Source organism: Haliotis rufescens, unplaced genomic scaffold (assembly GCF_023055435.1).
Source record: "Haliotis rufescens isolate VD_foot unplaced genomic scaffold, xgHalRufe1.0.p SCAF_1, whole genome shotgun sequence".
Classification (NCBI taxonomy): domain Eukaryota; kingdom Metazoa; phylum Mollusca; class Gastropoda; order Lepetellida; family Haliotidae; genus Haliotis; species Haliotis rufescens.
In genome coordinates this window covers 4,241,908-4,261,504 of record NW_025963779.1, presented here as the reverse complement: position 1 = coordinate 4,261,504, position 19,597 = coordinate 4,241,908, and the positions used below count along the sequence as shown (strand labels likewise).

The window sequence follows — 19,597 nt, the reverse complement described above, 5'->3', positions numbered from 1 at the left end:
TTCGCTGACTTGGTTGATGCATATTTCATCATATCCCAATTGCGTGTATCGATGCTCATGATGCCAATCACTGAATTGTCTAGTCCAGATTCGATTATTTACAGACCGCCGTCATATAGCTAGCATATTGCTGAACGTGGTGTTAAACAACGAACCAACAACAAAAACATCTTGCATCTTCACAATATATTTTACAATTTGCGAACGTTTGATGGGACCCAGCTCAATTAACTTGGACAAACGAATGTCCGGTAGGGCAGGACATGCTGACACCCGGTGTCATCACTGGTCTTTAGTGATCCATTCATGTAATGTTGACCACTAGTTTGCTTTGTTCGCCCAATTGAACCTGTTTCGGCGGATAATCGATTGTTTTTTATTTATATATTTTTGAGAAAGAAGGAAAGGCTAATGAGAAATATCACGAAAACCTCGACTATACCGCATCCAAGTAGTGATCTTATTATTCTGTGAATTACGGGATCGGATATAATGAAATGATTGTCTACAGGAGTTTGTTATACGCGGGGTTGACTGTAACGTGAATAGTGTTCATTGTTGTGAAGAATGCACATCCCATATGGTTGATAATTGTTCATATTTAATACATACATGAGTTGTTTATATTTAGTTCATGTCTCGTTTAATACGTATATTGACTGTTTGACAACTATACACTAATAGACACAGTGTCACATTCTATTACCCAGAACTGTGATCTATCAGCTCATATCCACAACTACAGCTGACATTCGAAATCGTCTTCCTGATCTCAGTACTGTTAACTTCTGTCCATCGCCATTCTCTATCTGTTCTTCAGTAAACGATCACATTCTCCTGTGTTGGAGCTCGAACTGCTGAATGAAAACAGCAGCATGGGTGTTTCTTTGTTTACCCTTCACACCTGTCCAGCTGACCAAAAGCCAAACATGGAACAATGCTTCATCTATTGCCTTCACACACACACACACACACACACACACACACACACACACACACACACACACACACACACACACACACACACACACACACACACACACACACACACACACACACACACACACACACACACACACACACACACACACACACACACACACACACACACAAACACACACACACACACACACAAGGGATACTCTCACCTTTTCGCAAACACCTGGTATATTCACACATACTAATGATATAGTCGGAATCATACACTGTTTCTTAGCAGAGTTTTCTTTTACCATTATGGAAAGGGTTGTGTCCGTTTTGCCTCACTTCATCTTCTGTTAGCTGCCTCCTCTTTGTTTTCATCTCGCTTCTGATCCGTGAAGATCCGGGGTAGAATAGGTCTTCAGCAACCCATACTTGCCGTAAAAGGCGACTATGCTTGTCGCAAGAGACGACTAACGGAATCGGATGGTCAGGTTCGCTGACTTGGTTGATGCATATTTCATCATATCCCAATTGCGTGTATCGATGCTCATGATGCCAATCACTGAATTGTCTAGTCCAGATTCGATTATTTACAGACCGCCGTCATATAGCTAGCATATTGCTGAACGTGGTGTTAAACAACAAACCAACAACAAAAACATCTTGCATCTTCACAATATATTTTACAATTTGCGAACGTTTGATGGGACCCAGCTCAATTAACTTGGACAAACGAATGTCCGGTAGGGCAGGACATGCTGACACCCGGTGTCATCACTGGTCTTTAGTGATCCATTCATGTAATGTTGACCACTAGTTTGCTTTGTTCGCCCAATTGAACCTGTTTCGGCGGATAATCGATTGTTTTTTATTTATATATTTTTGAGAAAGAAGGAAAGGCTAATGAGAAATATCACGAAAACCTCGAATTTACCGCATCCAAGTAGTGATCTTATTATTCTGTGAATTACGGGATCGGATATAATGAAATGATTGTCTACAGGAGTTTGTTATACGCGGGGTTGACTGTAACGTGAATAGTGTTCATTGTTGTGAAGAATGCACATCCCATATGGTTGATAATTGTTCATATTTAATACATACATGAGTTGTTTATATTTAGTTCATGTCTCGTTTAATACGTATATTGACTGTTTGACAACTATACACTAATAGACACAGTGTCACATTCTATTACCCAGAACTGTGATCTATCAGCTCATATGCACAACTACAGCTGACATTCGAAATCGTCTTCCTGATCTCAGTACTGTTAACTTCTGTCCATCGCCATTCTCTATCTGTTCTTCAGTAAACGATCACATTCTCCTGTGTTGGAGCTCGAACTGCTGAATGAAAACAGCAGCATGGGTGTTTCTTTGTTTACCCTTCACACCTGTCCAGGTGACCAAAAGCCAAACATGGAACAATGCTTCATCTATTGCCTTCACACACACACACACACACACACACACACACACACACACACACACACACACACACACACACACACACACACACACACACACACACACACACACACACACACACACACACACACACACACACACACACACACACACACACACACACACACACACACACACACACACACACACACACACACACACAGACGCACGCATACACACACAAACACACAGACACACACAGACACACACAGAGACAGACACACACACAGACACACACACAGACACACACAGACACAGACACACACACACACACAGACACACAAACACACGCAGACACAGACACACACAGACACACACACATACACACACACAGACAGTGAATCATTACGCAACGAGTTGACAATTCTTTAAGCTATGCCCGTTTGTTTTTACACGGAGCCCAGTCGCAAACAGGGCGGTCGGGTAGCCTAGTGGTTAAAGCGTTAGTTCGTCATGCCGAAAACCCGGGTTCGATTCCTGACATGAGTACAATGTGTGAAGCCCATTTCTGGTGTCCCCCGCCGTGATATTGCTGGAATATTGCTAAAAGCGGCGTAAACACATACTCACTCACTCACTCACTCACTCACTCAGTCGCAAACAGGGGCACGAATCGCTATTCGGCTTGTTCCGGAATAACACGAGTTTGTTACGAATGTGTCCAGATGATATCATACCCTAGTCATGCACCTCCAAACACGAAATGTCGATAACCACCCTATAAGGACATATAGCCTGTGACTATACAGACTCGTTATCTTATCAGTAGGTGACTCACGGAACATTATCAACTGTTATCATGCTAGCATATGACGTAGTTATTACTTCATGGAAAAGGCATACCTTGTGTGGTCCCCATATTCTGTAGGCAGTGCAGACATCTTGCTGGGACGTGAACGTGAGTATGTCTATCTTGGTAAATGTATGATGGTAACATTGTTTTACAGCAATATTTTAAACATTTGCAATTATACTTTTTTTCTGTAAAACGACGTTCTATCATGACAGAACCTTTTGTTTCTAAACTAAAATAAATACTGACTCTATTTGACCCTCTGTACCATACATGTACAAATCCACCATTTGTAGATTTGTGTCCTCTACAATACGGTTTACAATGTATCAACGGGTATATATATATGACCCATGAACGCCATGACTCATATTTCCTGGAACCCATTGTTGTCCCTATATGGAATCTCGTGGCCTTATTACTTGACTACAGGTACCCTGTCAGTTCAGTCAATAGCTGTAGGGAGCACATGTGAGTATGGAGATCTTTAGATATTAACTTGTTTACCAGATTAGATGTGGTGTTAATAGTTTTGCAGAACAAGAAATATGTCTGTCTAAACCGACACCATGTTAAAAATATCATGTTCAGCTGGAAGTGCAAGTCCCAAGCATGTTGCTATGGTGACGCAATATATACGCAGCACCCGGCGTGTCAAGCTGACATTGATGTAGCAACGTCAAGTTGGCTCATTGTCAGGTACCGTTGACAATATGTTTTGCATACACAATTTTAAGGTATCGTCTAAATAAAGTTTTGGCACAGTAACCCAATACAGTAGATTAATCCTAGGTTAAGCTTGAGCGCTACCGTAGCGAATCTTGAGACGAGAGTATGCAGACTGTTACTTGTGTGGATCAACTTGTTGTAAGAGTTGTGTTTCCTACTGAGGAGTCATCAGGAGTTGCACCCGAGTATAGACTGCATACTTTGGAGGGTATGCTTAGCCCAGGTCAAGATGAATTATCTGATCCTTTGTCATCTGAACCTTATTGATTTCTGTTACTGTTTCAGGTGGCGACTGGACATTGTTCGGCATAAAACTTTGGTGACAGTCAGCTCAAGATGGACCAAGATACACAGTCAGCTGGTGAGTTACAATCAGTTGAAGCAAATTAAAAGATTAAAAAACACCGATGTAAAAACATATATTAAAATCTTCTACTTGTTTAAAATATAAAGTATGCATTATAAATGTAATACATTAACCATCAATATACATAATTCAACTTGGCTAAAGGAAAGAAAAAGAAAGTACTCAGTAGCATGTATACTGAACTGCAAGGAAACGTCACCCCAAGTAAATTTGCATGAAAAGTTGTCATTTATATATGTGGGTACTTTTTGTCAAAGTTTCTAAAATTTAACATTACCATGTCCGGAAAAATGAAATTTGATGATAAAAAACAAAGCAGATGACAATAAAAACCAATCGCCTAAACGCATCACGGCAATGGCCATGGTAAGCCGATGCACGTGAGTTCTGTGGAAATTGAAATGCACATGCGTTCCCCCATTTCTTGCCCTATAAAAATCCACCCAGATCGGATAACATTCGTTCGTTATTGAATTTCTACCACATGCCAAGATTGACAAAAAATCAGCGACACCAAGCTCTTGGCCGATTGCAAGCTGGACAAAGTCTTGAGACCACACGCCTTACCTCATTTGGCACGTCGCCGCAGCCACGAGTTTCAGCATGACAACGTCCATGCATGCCCATAGTGCGAGAGCAACAAGAGACTTCCCCCAGCAGAATGGCATCAGAACCATACAGTGGCCGCCTCATCCATTCCATGTATCGACGTTGCACGGCAGTCATCAATGCACATGGCGGACACACGAGATACTGACTTGTGATGCCATTTTCTGAGAGACTAGTGTTGTGTTTCACTTTAAGAACATTTGACACTTTTATTTCAACCTTGATGATCAGTTTTGCCAGGTTTCATCTTTTTAATATGTCTCAAAGTATGTTTACAGTGTTTGGAAAAATTGGGCTTCTCATATATTTATCCATGTTGACGTTTCTTTTATGGTTCAGTATATATACACTCGAATGATCAAAATGGGGAAGGGTAACATATGTACTTTATTAAGAAGACGTTCTTTTACAAAGAATCAGACGATGATGGCTACACATGTATGGAGCTGCCTACCCTTGTCAAGCAATTGCAGGTCGTTCTGGACCAGTACCCTGATGATGGACAGATACTCAAGGTAGGTCAGCATTGGACCAGTACCCTGATGATGGACAGATACTCAAGGTAAGTCAGCGTTGGACCAGTGACAAGATGATGGACAGATACTCAAGGTAGGTCAGCGTTGGACCAGTGACAAGATGATGGACAGATACTCAAGGTAGGTCAGCGTTGGACCAGTGACAAGATGATGGCCAGCTACTCAAGGTAAGTCAGCGTTGGACCAGTGACAAGATGATGGACAGATACTCAAGGTAGGTCAGCGTTGGACCAGTGACAAGATGATGGCCAGATACTCAAGGTAGGTCAGCGTTGGACCAGTGACAAGATGATGGACAGATACTGAAGGTAAGTCAGCGTTGGACCAGTACCCAAGTGTTAGATCAGTATCCAACTGTTAGAGTATCTAGATATACAGTCTATGTTGGACAAGTACCAGCGTGTTGGATCAGTACCCAATTGTTGGGGAGATACTTATTGTGAGTCTACGTTGGACGAGTAGCAACGCGTTTGATCAGTACCCAATTGATACGGAAATACTCAATGTGTCTATATTGGACCAGTACCTACGTGTTGGATCAGTACGCAGTTGATGGGAGAAATCCCATGGGAGTCAATATTGGACCAGTACCAGCGTCCTGGATCAGTACCCAATTGATACGGAAATACTCAATGTGAGTCTATGTTGTACCATAACCCACGTGTTGGATCAGTACCAAATTGTCGGGGAGATACTCAATGCGAGTCTATGTTTTGACCAGTACCCACTTGCTGGATCAGAACACACAAGGTGGGGAGATACTCAATATGAGGGTATGTGGGACCAGTACCAGCGTGTTGGATCAGTACCCAATTGTTGGGGAGATACTCAATGTGAGTCTATGTTGGACCATAACCCATGCGTTGGATCAGTACCCAATTGTTTGGAAGACACTCAATTTGAGTCTATGTTGGACCAGTGGCCACTTGCTGGATCAGAACCCCTCTTATTGGGGAGATACTTAATATGAGTGTATGTGGGACCAGTACCAGCGTGTTGGATCGGTAGCCAATTGTTGGGGAGATACTCAATGTGAGTCTATGTTGGACCATAACCCATGCGTTGGATCAGTACCCAATTGTTTGGAAAACACTCAATGTGAGTCTATTTTGGACCGATATTCAAGTGTTGGATCAGTAACTAATTGTTTTGGAGATACTCAATGTGAGTCTATGTTTTGACCATAACCCACCTGTTGGATCAGTACCCAGATGTTTGGAAGAAACTCAATTTGAGTCTATGTTGGACCAGTACCCATTTGCTGGATCAGAGATACTCAATATGAGGGTATGTGGGACGAGTATCAGCGTGTTGGATCGGTAGCCAATTGTTGGGGAGATACTCAATGTGAGTCTATGTTGGACCATAACCCATGCGTTGGATCAGTACCCAATTGTTTGGAAAACACTCAATGTGAGTCTATTTTGGACCGATATTCAAGTGTTGGATCAGTAACTAATTGTTTTGGAGATACTCAATGTGAGTCTATGTTTTGACCATAACCCACCTGTTGGATCAGTACCCAGATGTTTGGAAGAAACTCAATTTGAGTCTATGTTGGACCAGTACCCATTTGCTGGATCAGAGATACTCAATATGAGGGTATGTGGGACGAGTATCAGCGTGTTGGATCGGTAGCCAATTGTTGGGGAGATACTCAATGTGAGTCTATGTTGGACCATAACCCATGCGTTGGATCAGTACCCAATTGTTTGGAAAACACTCAATGTGAGTCTATTTTGGACCGATATTCAAGTGTTGGATCAGTAACTAATTGTTTTGGAGATACTCAATGTGAGTCTATGTTTTGACCATAACCCACCTGTTGGATCAGTACCCAGATGTTTGGAAGAAACTCAATTTGAGTCTATGTTGGACCAGTACCCATTTGCTGGATCAGAGATACTCAATATGAGGGTATGTGGGACGAGTATCAGCGTGTTGGATCAGTACCCAATTGTTGTGGAGATACTCAATGTGAGTCTATGTTTTGACCATAACCCACGTGTTGGATCAGTACCCAATTGTAGTGGAGATACTCAATGTGAGTCTATGTTGGACCAGTGGCCACTTGCTGGATCAGAACCCACCTATTGGGGAGATACTCAATATTAGTGTATGTGGGACCAGTATAAGCGAGTTGGATCTGTACCCACTTGTTGGGGAGATACTCAATGTGAATCTATGTTGGACCATAACCCACGTGTTGGATCAGTGCCCAACTATTGGTGAGATACTCAATATGAGAGGATTGGAGACCAGTAACATTGTGTTGAATCAGTACCCAATTGTTGTGGAGATACTCAATGTGAAACTATGTGGGACCAGTATCCACTTGCTTGATCAGTGCCCACCTATTGGTGAGATACTCAATATGAGTGTATGTGGGACCGGTACCATCGTGTTTGATCAGTACCCAATTGTTGGGGAGATACTCAATGTGAGTCTATATTTGTCCAGTGCTCACGTGCTAGATCAGTACCCAATTGATGGGGAGATACACAATGGGAGTCAATGTTGAACACAACCCAAGAGTTGGATCGGTAGCCAATTGTTGGAGATACTCAATGTGAGTCTATGTTGGACCAGTACCCACTTGCTAAACAGAACCCATCTATTGGGGAGATACTCAATATGAGGGTATGTGGGACTAGTACAAGCGTGTTGGATCTGTACCCACTTGTTGGGGAGATACTCAATGTGAATCTATGTTGGACCATAACCCACGTGTTGGATCAGTGCCAAACTATTGGTGAGATACTCAATATGAGAGGATGGGAGACCAGTAACATTGTGTTGAATCAGTACCTAATTGTTGTGGAGATACTCAATGTGAGTCTATGTTGGACTATTACTCACGTGTTGGATCAGTTCCTAATTGGTGGGGAGATACTCAATGCGAGTCTATGTTGGACCAGTACCCATTTGCTGGATGGGAACCAACCTATTGGCGAGATACTCAATATGAAGGTATGTGGGACCAGTACCAGCGTGTTGGATCAGTACCCTATTGTTGGGGAGATACTCAATATGAGTCTATGTTGGACCATAACCAACGTGTTGGATCAGTACTCAATTGTAGTGTCTCACCAACAATCTGGTACTAATACAACATGTGGGTACTGGTCCAACATTGACTCACATTGAGTATCTCCCCAACAATTGAGTACTGATCCAACACGCTGGTACTAGTCCCACATACACTCATATTGAGTATCTCCGCAATAGGTGGGTTCTGATCCAGCAAGTGGGTACTGATCCAACATAGACTCGCATTGAGTATCTCCAAAACAATTGGGTACTGATCCAACACTTGAGTACTGGTCCAAAATAGACTCACATTGAGTGTCTTCCAAACAATTGGGTACTGATCAAACGCATGGGTTATGGTCCAACATAGACTCACATTGAGTATCTCCCCAACAGTTTGGTACTGATCTAGCACGTGAGCACTGGACAAATATAGACTGACAATGATTATCTCCCCATCAATTAACTACTGATCCAGCACTTTGGTAATGGTCCAACATAGACTCACATTGAGTATCTCCCCAACAATTAGCTACAGATCCAACTCGTGGGTAGTGTCGAACATTGACTCACATTGTGTATCTCCACAACAATTTGGTACTGATCAAAGACGATGGTACTGATCCCACATACACTCATATTGAGTATCTCACCAATACGTGGGCACGAATCAAGCACGTGGATACTGGTCGAACATAGACTCACATTGAGTATCTCAACAAGAATTGGGTACTGATCAAACATGTGGGTTATGGTCCAACATAGACTCACATTGAGTATCTCCCCAACAATTGGGTACTGATCCAACACGCTGGTATTAGTCCCATATACCCTCATATTGAGTATCTCCCCAATAGGTGTGTTCTGCTTTAGGAAGTGGGTACTGGTCCAACATAGACTCACATTGAGTATCTCCAACAATTGGCTACCGATCCAACTCTTGGGTTGTGTCGAACATTGACTCCCATTGTGTATCTCCCCATCAATTGGGTACTGATCTAGCACTTGAGCACTGGACAAATATAGACTCACATTGAGTATCTCCCGAACAATTGGGTACTGATCAAACACGATGGTACCGGTCCCACATACACTCATATTGAGTATCTCACCAATAGGTGGGCACTGATCAAGCACGTGGATACTGGTCCCACATAGACTCACATTGAGTATCTCCCGCAACAATTTGGGTACTGATTCAACACGGGAGTAAAAATCCAACATAGACTCACATTGAGTATCTCCACTACAATTGGGTACTGATGCAACACGTTGGTTATGGTCCAACATAGACTCATATTGAGTATCTCCCCAACAATAGGGTACTGATCCAACACGCTGGTACTGGTCCCACATACCCTCATATTGAGTATCTCCCCAATAGGTTGGTTCCCATCCAGCAAATGGGTACTGGTCCAACATAGACTCGCATTGAGTATCTCCCCACCAATTGGGAACTGATCCAACACGTGAGTAATAGTCCAACATAGACTCACATTGAGTATCTCCACAACAATTGGGTACTGATTCAACACAATGTTACTGGTCTCCCATCCTCTCATATTGAGTATCTCACCAATAGTTGGGCACTGATCCAACACGTGGGTTATGGTCCAACATAGATTCACATTGAGTATCTCCCCAACAAGTGGGTACAGATCCAACACGCTTGTACTAGTCCCACATACCCTCATATTGAGTATCTCCCTAATAGGTGGGTTCTGTTTAGCAAGTGAGTACTGGTCCAACATAGACTCACATTGAGTATCTCCAAAAATTGGCTACCGATCCAACTCTTGGGTTGTGTTCAACATTGACTCCCATTGTGTATCTCCCCATCAATTGGGTACTGATCTAGCACGTGAGCACTGGACAAATATAGACTCACATTGAGTATCTCCCCAACAATTGGGAACTGATCAAACACGATGGTACCGGTCCCACATACACTCATATTGAATATCTCACCAATAGGTGGGCACTGATCAAGCACGTGGATACTGGTCCCACAATATGAGTGTATGTGGGACTAGTACCAGCGTGTTGGATCAGTACTCAATTAGTTGGGGAGATACTCAATGTGAGTCAATGTTGGACCAGTACCCACGTGTTGTATTAGTACCAGATTGTTGATGTGATACTCAATGTGAGTCTATGTTGGACCATTACCCACGTGTTGTATTAGTACCAGATTGTTGGTGAGATACTCAATGTGAGTCTATGTTGGATCAGTACCCAATTGTTGGGTAGATACTCAATGTGAGTCTATGTTGGATGAGTACCCAATTGTTGGGGAGATACTCAATGTGAATCTCTGTTGGACCAGTACCTACTTGCTGAATCAGAAGCCACCTATTGGGGAGATACTCAATATGAGTGTATGTGAGATTAGTGCTATCGTGTTTGATCAGTTCCCAATTGTTGGGGAGATACTCATTGCGAGTCTATGTTAGATGAGTACCTACTTGCTGGGTCAGAAGCCACCTATTGGAGAGATACTCAATATGAGTGTATGTGAGACCAGTGCTATCGTGTTTGATCAGTTCCCAATTGTTGGGGAGATACTCAATGCGAGTCTATGTTAGACCAGTACCTACTTGCTGGATCAGAAGCCACCTATTGGAGAGATACTCAATATGAGTGTATGTGAGACCAGTGCTATCGTGTTTGATCAGTTCCCAAATGTTGGATCAGTACCCAGTTCCTGGATCAGAACCCACCTATTGCGGAGATACTCAATATGAGTGTATGTGGGAGTAGTACCAGCGTGTTGGATCAGTACTCAGTTGTTGGGGAGATACTCAATGTGAGTCAATGTTGGACCAGTACCCACATGTTGTATTAGTACCAGATTGTTGGTGAGATACTCAATGTGAGTCTATGTTGGACCAGTACCCACGTGTTGTATTAGTACCAGATTGTTGGTGAGATACTCAATGTGAGTCTATGTTGGATCAGTTCCCAATTGTTGGGGAGATACTCAATGTGAGTCTATGTTGGATGAGTACCCAATTGTTGGGGAGATACTCAATGCGAGTCTATGTTAGACCAGTACCTACTTGCTGGATCAGAAGCCACCTATTGGAGAGATACTCAATATGAGTGTATGTGAGACCAGTGCTATCGTGTTTGATCAGTTCCCAATTGTTGGGGAGATACTCAATGCGAGTCTATGTTAGACCAGTACCTACTTGCTGGATCAGAAGCCACCTATTGGAGAGATACTCAATATGCGTGTATGTGAGACCAGTGCTATCGTGTTTGATCAGTTCCCAATTGTTGGGGAGATACTCAATGCGAGTTTGTGTTGGACCAGTAGCCACGGCTTGGATCAGTACCTAATTGTTGGGGAGATACTCAATATGAGTCAATGTTGGACCACTACCAAAGTGCTGGATCAGTAGTTAATTGATGGGGAGATAATCATTGTGAGTCTATATTTGTCCAGTTCTCACGTGTTAGATCAGTACCAACTGTTGGGGAGACACTCAATGTGAGTCTATGTTGGACCGTAACCCATGCGTTTGATGAGTACCCAATTGTTTGGAAGACACTCAATGGTCTATGTTAGACCAGTACCTACTTGCTGGATCAGAAGCCACCTATTGGAGAGATACTCAATATGAGTGTATGTGAGACCAGTGCTATCGTGTTTGATCAGTTCCCAATTGTTTTGGAGATACTCAATGCGAGTCTATGTTAGACCAGTACCTACTTGCTGGATCAGAAGCCACCTATTGGAGAGATACTCAATATGAGTGTATGTGAGACCAGTGCTATCGTGTTTGATCAGTTCCCAATTGTTGGGGAGATACTCAATGCGAGTTTATGTTGGACCAGTAGCCACGGCTTGGATCAGTACCTAATTGTTGGGGAGATACTCAATATGAGTCAATGTTGGACCACTACCAAAGTGCTGGATCAGTAGTTAATTGATGGGGAGATAATCATTGTGAGTCTATATTTGTCCAGTTCTCACGTGCTAGATCAGTACCAACTGTTGGGCAGACACTCAATGTGAGTCTATGTTGGACCATAACCCATGCGTTTGATCAGTACCCAATTGTTTTGGAGATACTCAATGTGAGTCTATGTTGGATCAGTACCGAATTGCTGGATCAGAACCCACCTATTGCGGAGATACTCAATGTGAGTCTATTTTGGACCAGTATCCACGTGCTTGATCAGTGCCCACCTATTGGTGAGATACTCAATATGAGTGTATGTGGGACCGGTACCATCGTGTTTGATCAGTACCGAATTGTTGGGGAGATACTCAATGTGAGTCTATATTGGTCCAGAGCTCACGTGCTAGATCAGTACCCAATTGATGGGGAGATACACAATGGGAGTCAATGTTCGACACAACCCAAGAGTTGGATCGGTAGCCAATTGTTGGAGATACTCAATGTGAGTCTATGTTGGACCAGTACCCACTTGCTAAATCAGAACACACCTATTGGGAGATACTCAATATGAGGGTATGTGGGACTAGTACCAGCGTGTTGGATCAGTACCCAATAGTTGGGGAGATACTCAATGTGAGTCTATGTTGGACCATAACCCACATGTTGGATCAGTACCCAATTGTTGGGGGAGATACACAATGGGAGTCAATGTTCGACACAACCAGAGAGTTGGATCAGTAGCCAATTGTTAGAGATACTCAATGTGAGTCTATGTTGGACCAGTACCCACTTGCTAAAGCAGAACACACCTATTGGGGAGATACTCAATATGAGTGTGTGTGGGACTAGTACCAGCGTGTTGGATCAGCACCCAATTTTTGGGAGATACTCAATGTGAGTCTATGTTGGAGCATAACCCACATGTTGGATCAGTACGCAATTCTTGTTGAGATACTCAATGTGAGTCTATGTTGGACCACAACCCATGTGTTGGATCAGTACCCAATTGTTGGGGGAGATACTCAATGTGAGTCTATGTTCGACCAGTATCCACGTGCTTGATCCGTGCCCACCTATTGGTGAGATACTCAATATGAGTGTATGTGGGATCAGTACCATCGTCTTTGATCAGTACCAAATTGTTGGGGAGATACACAATGTGAGTCAATGTTCGACACTACCCACGAGTTGGATCTGTAGCCAATTGTTGGGGAGATACTCAATGTGAGTCTATGTTGGACCACTACCAAAGTGCTGGATCAGTAGTTAATTGAGGGGGAGATAATCATTGTGAGTCTATATTTGTCCATTGCTCACGTGCTAGATCAGTACCAACTGTTGGGGAGACACTCAATGTGAGTCTATGTTGGACCATAACCCATGTGTTTGATCAGTACCCAATTGTTTGGAAGACACTCAATGTGAGTCTATTTTGGACCAGTACTCAAGTGTTGGATCAGTACCCAATTGTTTTGGAGATACTCAATGCGAGTCTATGTTGGATCAGTACCGAATTGCTGGATCAGAACCCACCTATTGCGGAGATACTCAATGTGAGTCTATTTTGGACCAGTATCCACGTGCTTGATCAGTGCCCACCTATTGGTGAGATACTCAATATGAGTGTATGTGGGACCGGTACCATCGTGTTTGATCAGTACCCAATTGTTGGGGAGATACTCAATGTGAGTCTATATTTGTCCAGTGCTCACGTGCTAGATCAGTACCCAATTGATGGGGAGATACACAATGGGAGTCAATGTTCGACACAACCCAAGAGTTGGATCGGTAGCCATTTGTTGGAGATACTCAATGTGAGTCTATGTTGGACCAGTACCCACTTGCTAAATCAGAACACACCTATTGGGAGATACTCAATATGAGGGTATGTGGGACTAGTACCAGCGTGTTGCATCAGTACCCAATTGTTGGGGAGATACTCAATGTGAGTCTATGTTGGACCATAACCCACATGTTGGATCAGTACCCAATTCTTGTTGAGATACTGAATGTGAGTCTATGTTGGACCACAACCCACGTGTTGGATCAGTACCCAATTGTTGGGAGATACTCAATGTGAGTCTATGTTGGAGCATAACCCACATGTTGGATCAGTACGCAATTCTTGTTGAGATACTCAATGTGAGTCCATGTTGGACCACAACCCACGTGTTGGATCAGTACCCAATTGTTGGGAGATACTCAATGTGAGTCTATGTTGGACCAGTACCCACTTGCTAAATCAGAACACACCTATTGGGAGATACTCAATATGAGGGTATGTGGGACTAGTATCAGCTTGTTGGATCAGTACCCAATTGTTGGGAGATACTCAATGTGAGTCTATGTTGGAGCATAACCCACATGGTGGATCAGTACCAATTCTTGTTGAGATACTCAATGTGAGTCTATGTTGGACCACAACCCATGTGTTGGATCAGTACCCAATTGTTGGGGGAGATACTCAATGTGAGTCTATGTTCGACCAGTATCCACGTGCTTGATCCGTGCCCACCTATTGGTGAGATACTCAATATGAATGTATGTGGGATCAGTACCATCGTCTTTGATCAGTACCAAATTGTTGGGGAGATACACAATGTGAGTCAATGTTCGACACTACCAACGAGTTGGATCTGTAGCCAATTGTTGGGGAGATACTCAATGTGAGTCTATGTTGGACCACTACCAAAGTGCTGGATCAGTAGTTAATTGAGGGGGAGATAATCATTGTGAGTCTATATTTGTCCAGTGCTCACGTGCTAGATCAGTACCAAACTGTTGGGAGATACTCAATGTGAGTCTATGTTGGAGCATAACCCACATGGTGGATCAGTACCAATTCTTGTTGAGATACTCAATGTGAGTCTATGTTGGACCATAACCCATGCGTTTGATCAGTACCCAATTGTTTGGAAGACACTCAATGTGAGTCTATTTTGGACCAGTACTCAAGTGTTGGATCAGTACCCAATTGTTTGGGAGATACTCAATGCGAGTCTATGTTGGATCAGTACCCACTTGCTGGATCAGAACCCACCTATTGCGGAGATACTCAATATGAGTGTATGTGGGACTAGTACCAGCGTGTTGGATCAGCACTCAATTGTTGGGGAAATACTCAATGTGAGTCAATGTTGGACCAGTACCCACGTGTTGTATTAGTACCAGATTGTTGGTGAGATACTCAATGTGAGTCTATGTTGGACCAGTACCCACGTGTTGTATTAGTACCAGATTGTTGTTGAGATACTCAATGTGAGTCTATGTTGGATGAGTACCCAATTGTTGGGGAGATACTCAATGTGAGTCTATGTTGGATGAGTACCCAATTGTTGGGGAGATACTCAATGTGAGTCTATGTTGGACCAGTACCCACTCTCTGAATCAGAAGCCACCTATTGGGGAGATACTCAATATGAGTGTATGTGAGACCAGTGCTATCGTGTTTGATCAGTTCCCAATTGTTGGGGAGATACTCAATGCGAGTCTATGTTAGACCAGTACCTACTTGCTGGATCAGAAGCCACCTATTGGAGAGATACTCAATATGAGGGTATGTGAGACCAGTGCTATCGTGTTTGATCAGTTCCCAATTGTTGGGGAGATACTCAATGCGAGTCTATGTTAGACCAGTACCTACTTGCTGGATCAGAACCCACCTATTGCGGAGATACTCAATGTGAGTCTATTTTGGACCAGTATCCACGTGCTTGATCAGTGCCCACCTATTGGTGAGATACTCAATATGAGTGTATGTGGGACCGGTACCATCGTGTTTGATCAGTACCGAATTGTTGGGGAGATACTCAATGTGAGTCTATATTTGTCCAGTGCTCACGTGCTAGATCAGTACCCAATTGATGGGGAGATACACAATGGGAGTCAATGTTCGACACAACCCAAGAGTTGGATCGGTAGCCATTTGTTGGAGATACTCAATGTGAGTCTATGTTGGACCAGTACCCACTTGCTAAATCAGAACACACCTATTGGGAGATACTCAATATGAGGGTATGTGGGACTAGTACCAGCGTGTTGCATCAGTACCCAATTGTTGGGGAGATACTCAATGTGAGTCTATGTTGGACCATAACCCACATGTTGGATCAGTACCCAATTCTTGTTGAGATACTGAATGTGAGTCTATGTTGGACCACAACCCACGTGTTGGATCAGTACCCAATTGTTGGGAGATACTCAATGTGAGTCTATGTTGGAGCATAACCCACATGTTGGATCAGTACGCAATTCTTGTTGAGATACTCAATGTGAGTCCATGTTGGACCACAACCCACGTGTTGGATCAGTACCTAATTGTTGGGAGATACTCAATGTGAGTCTATGTTGGAGCATAACCCACATGTTGGATCAGTACGCAATTCTTGTTGAGATACTGAATGTGAGTCTATGTTGGACCATAACCCACGTGTTGGATCAGTACCCAATTGTTGGGGGAGATACTCAATGTGAGTCAATGTTCGACACAACCAGAGAGTTGGATCGGTAGCCAATTGTTGGAGATACTCAATGTGAGTCTATGTTGGACCAGTACCCACTTGCTAAATAAGAAAACACCTATTGGGAGATACTCAATATGAGGGTATGTGGGACTAGTATCAGCGTGTTGGATCAGTACCCAATTGTTGGGAGATACTCAATGTGAGTCTATGTTGGAGCATAACCCACATGGTGGATCAGTACGCAATTCTTGTTGAGATACTCAATGTGAGTCTATGTTGGACAACAACCCATGTGTTGGATCAGTACCCAATTGTTGGGGGAGATACTCAATGTGAGTCTATGTTCGACCAGTATCCACGTGCTTGATCCGTGCCCACCTATTGGTGAGATACTCAATATGAATGTATGTGGGATCAGTACCATCGTGTTTGATCAGTACCAAATTGTTGGGGAGATACACAATGTGAGTCAATGTTCGACACTACCCACGAGTTGGATCTGTAGCCAATTGTTGGGGAGATACTCAATGTGAGTCTATGTTGGACCACTACCAAAGTGCTGGATCAGTAGTTAATTGAGGGGGAGATAATCATTGTGAGTCTATATTTGTCCAGTGCTCACGTGCTAGATCAGTACCAAACTGTTGGGGAGATACTCAATGTGAGTCTATGTTGGACCATAACCCATGTGTTTGATCAGTACCCAATTGTTTGGAAGACACTCAATGTGAGTCTATTTTGGACCAGTACTCAAGTGTTGGATCAGTACCCAATTGTTTGGGAGATACTCAATGCGAGTCTATGTTGGATCAGTACCCACTTGCTGGATCAGAACCCACCTATTGCGGAGATACTCAATATGAGTGTATGTGGGACTAGTACCAGCGTGTTGGATCAGCACTCAATTGTTGGGGAAATACTCAATGTGAGTCAATGTTGGACCAGTACCCACGTGTTGTATTAGTACCAGATTGTTGGTGAGATACTCAATGTGAGTCTATGTTGGACCAGTACCCACGTGTTGTATTAGTACCAGATTGTTGTTGAGATACTCAATGTGAGTCTATGTTGGATGAGTACCCAATTGTTGGGGAGATACTCAATGTGAGTCTATGTTGGATGAGTACCCAATTGTTGGGGAGATACTCAATGTGAGTCTATGTTGGACCAGTACCCACTCTCTGAATCAGAAGCCACCTATTGGGGAGATACTCAATATGAGTGTATGTGAGACCAGTGCTATCGTGTTTGATCAGTTCCCAATTGTTGGGGAGATACTCAATGCGAGTCTATGTTAGACCAGTACCTACTTGCTGGATCAGAAGCCACCTATTGGAGAGATACTCAATATGAGGGTATGTGAGACCAGTGCTATCGTGTTTGATCAGTTCCCAATTGTTGGGGAGATACTCAATGCGAGTCTATGTTAGACCAGTACCTACTTGCTGGATCAGAACCCACCTATTGCGGAGATACTCAATGTGAGTCTATTTTGGACCAGTATCCACGTGCTTGATCAGTGCCCACCTATTGGTGAGATACTCAATATGAGTGTATGTGGGACCGGTACCATCGTGTTTGATCAGTACCGAATTGTTGGGGAGATACTCAATGTGAGTCTATATTTGTCCAGTGCTCACGTGCTAGATCAGTACCCAATTGATGGGGAGATACACAATGGGAGTCAATGTTCGACACAACCCAAGAGTTGGATCGGTAGCCATTTGTTGGAGATACTCAATGTGAGTCTATGTTGGACCAGTACCCACTTGCTAAATCAGAACACACCTATTGGGAGATACTCAATATGAGGGTATGTGGGACTAGTACCAGCGTGTTGCATCAGTACCCAATTGTTGGGGAGATACTCAATGTGAGTCTATGTTGGACCATAACCCACATGTTGGATCAGTACCCAATTCTTGTTGAGATACTGAATGTGAGTCTATGTTGGACCACAACCCACGTGTTGGATCAGTACCCAATTGTTGGGAGATACTCAATGTGAGTCTATGTTGGAGCATAACCCACATGTTGGATCAGTACGCAATTCTTGTTGAGATACTCAATGTGAGTCCATGTTGGACCACAACCCACGTGTTGGATCAGTACCTAATTGTTGGGAGATACTCAATGTGAGTCTATGTTGGAGCATAACCCACATGTTGGATCAGTACGCAATTCTTGTTGAGATACTGAATGTGAGTCTATGTTGGACCATAACCCACGTGTTGGATCAGTACCCAATTGTTGGGGGAGATACTCAATGTGAGTCAATGTTCGACACAACCAGAGAGTTGGATCGGTAGCCAATTGTTGGAGATACTCAATGTGAGTCTATGTTGGACCAGTACCCACTTGCTAAATAAGAAAACACCTATTGGGAGATACTCAATATGAGGGTATGTGGGACTAGTATCAGCGTGTTGGATCAGTACCCAATTGTTGGGAGATACTCAATGTGAGTCTATGTTGGAGCATAACCCACATGGTGGATCAGTACGCAATTCTTGTTGAGATACTCAATGTGAGTCTATGTTGGACCACAACCCATGTGTTGGATCAGTACCCAATTGTTGGGGGAGATACTCAATGTGAGTCTATGTTCGACCAGTATCCACGTGCTTGATCCGTGCCCACCTATTGGTGTGATACTCAATATGAATGTATGTGGGATCAGTACCATCGTGTTTGATCAGTACCAAATTGTTGGGGAGATACACAATGTGAGTCAATGTTCGACACTACCCACGAGTTGGATCTGTAGCC

At 43.2% G+C, this 19,597-nt stretch overlaps 1 protein-coding gene across 4 annotated transcripts in view; it reads left to right on the top strand.

The window, feature by feature from the left end:
* The first annotated feature begins 3,215 nt into the window (after nucleotides 1-3,215).
* Nucleotides 3,216-19,597, top strand: part of LOC125371716 (sacsin-like) — a 31,367-nt gene continuing 14,985 nt past the window's right edge. Inside the window, exons 1-3 of one of the 4 annotated variants that reach the window (XM_048397508.1) lie at nucleotides 3,216-3,291; nucleotides 4,201-4,276; nucleotides 5,306-5,406. In XM_048397508.1, the coding sequence (XP_048253465.1) occupies nucleotides 4,252-4,276; nucleotides 5,306-5,406 (126 nt within the window). In that variant the 5' untranslated portion in view covers nucleotides 3,216-3,291; nucleotides 4,201-4,251. Of the gene's footprint in view, nucleotides 3,310-3,636; nucleotides 3,658-4,200; nucleotides 4,277-5,305; nucleotides 5,407-19,597 lie in introns of those variants that run through there. The other 3 variants (XM_048397600.1, XM_048397534.1, XM_048397559.1) reach the window with 3 other exon arrangements.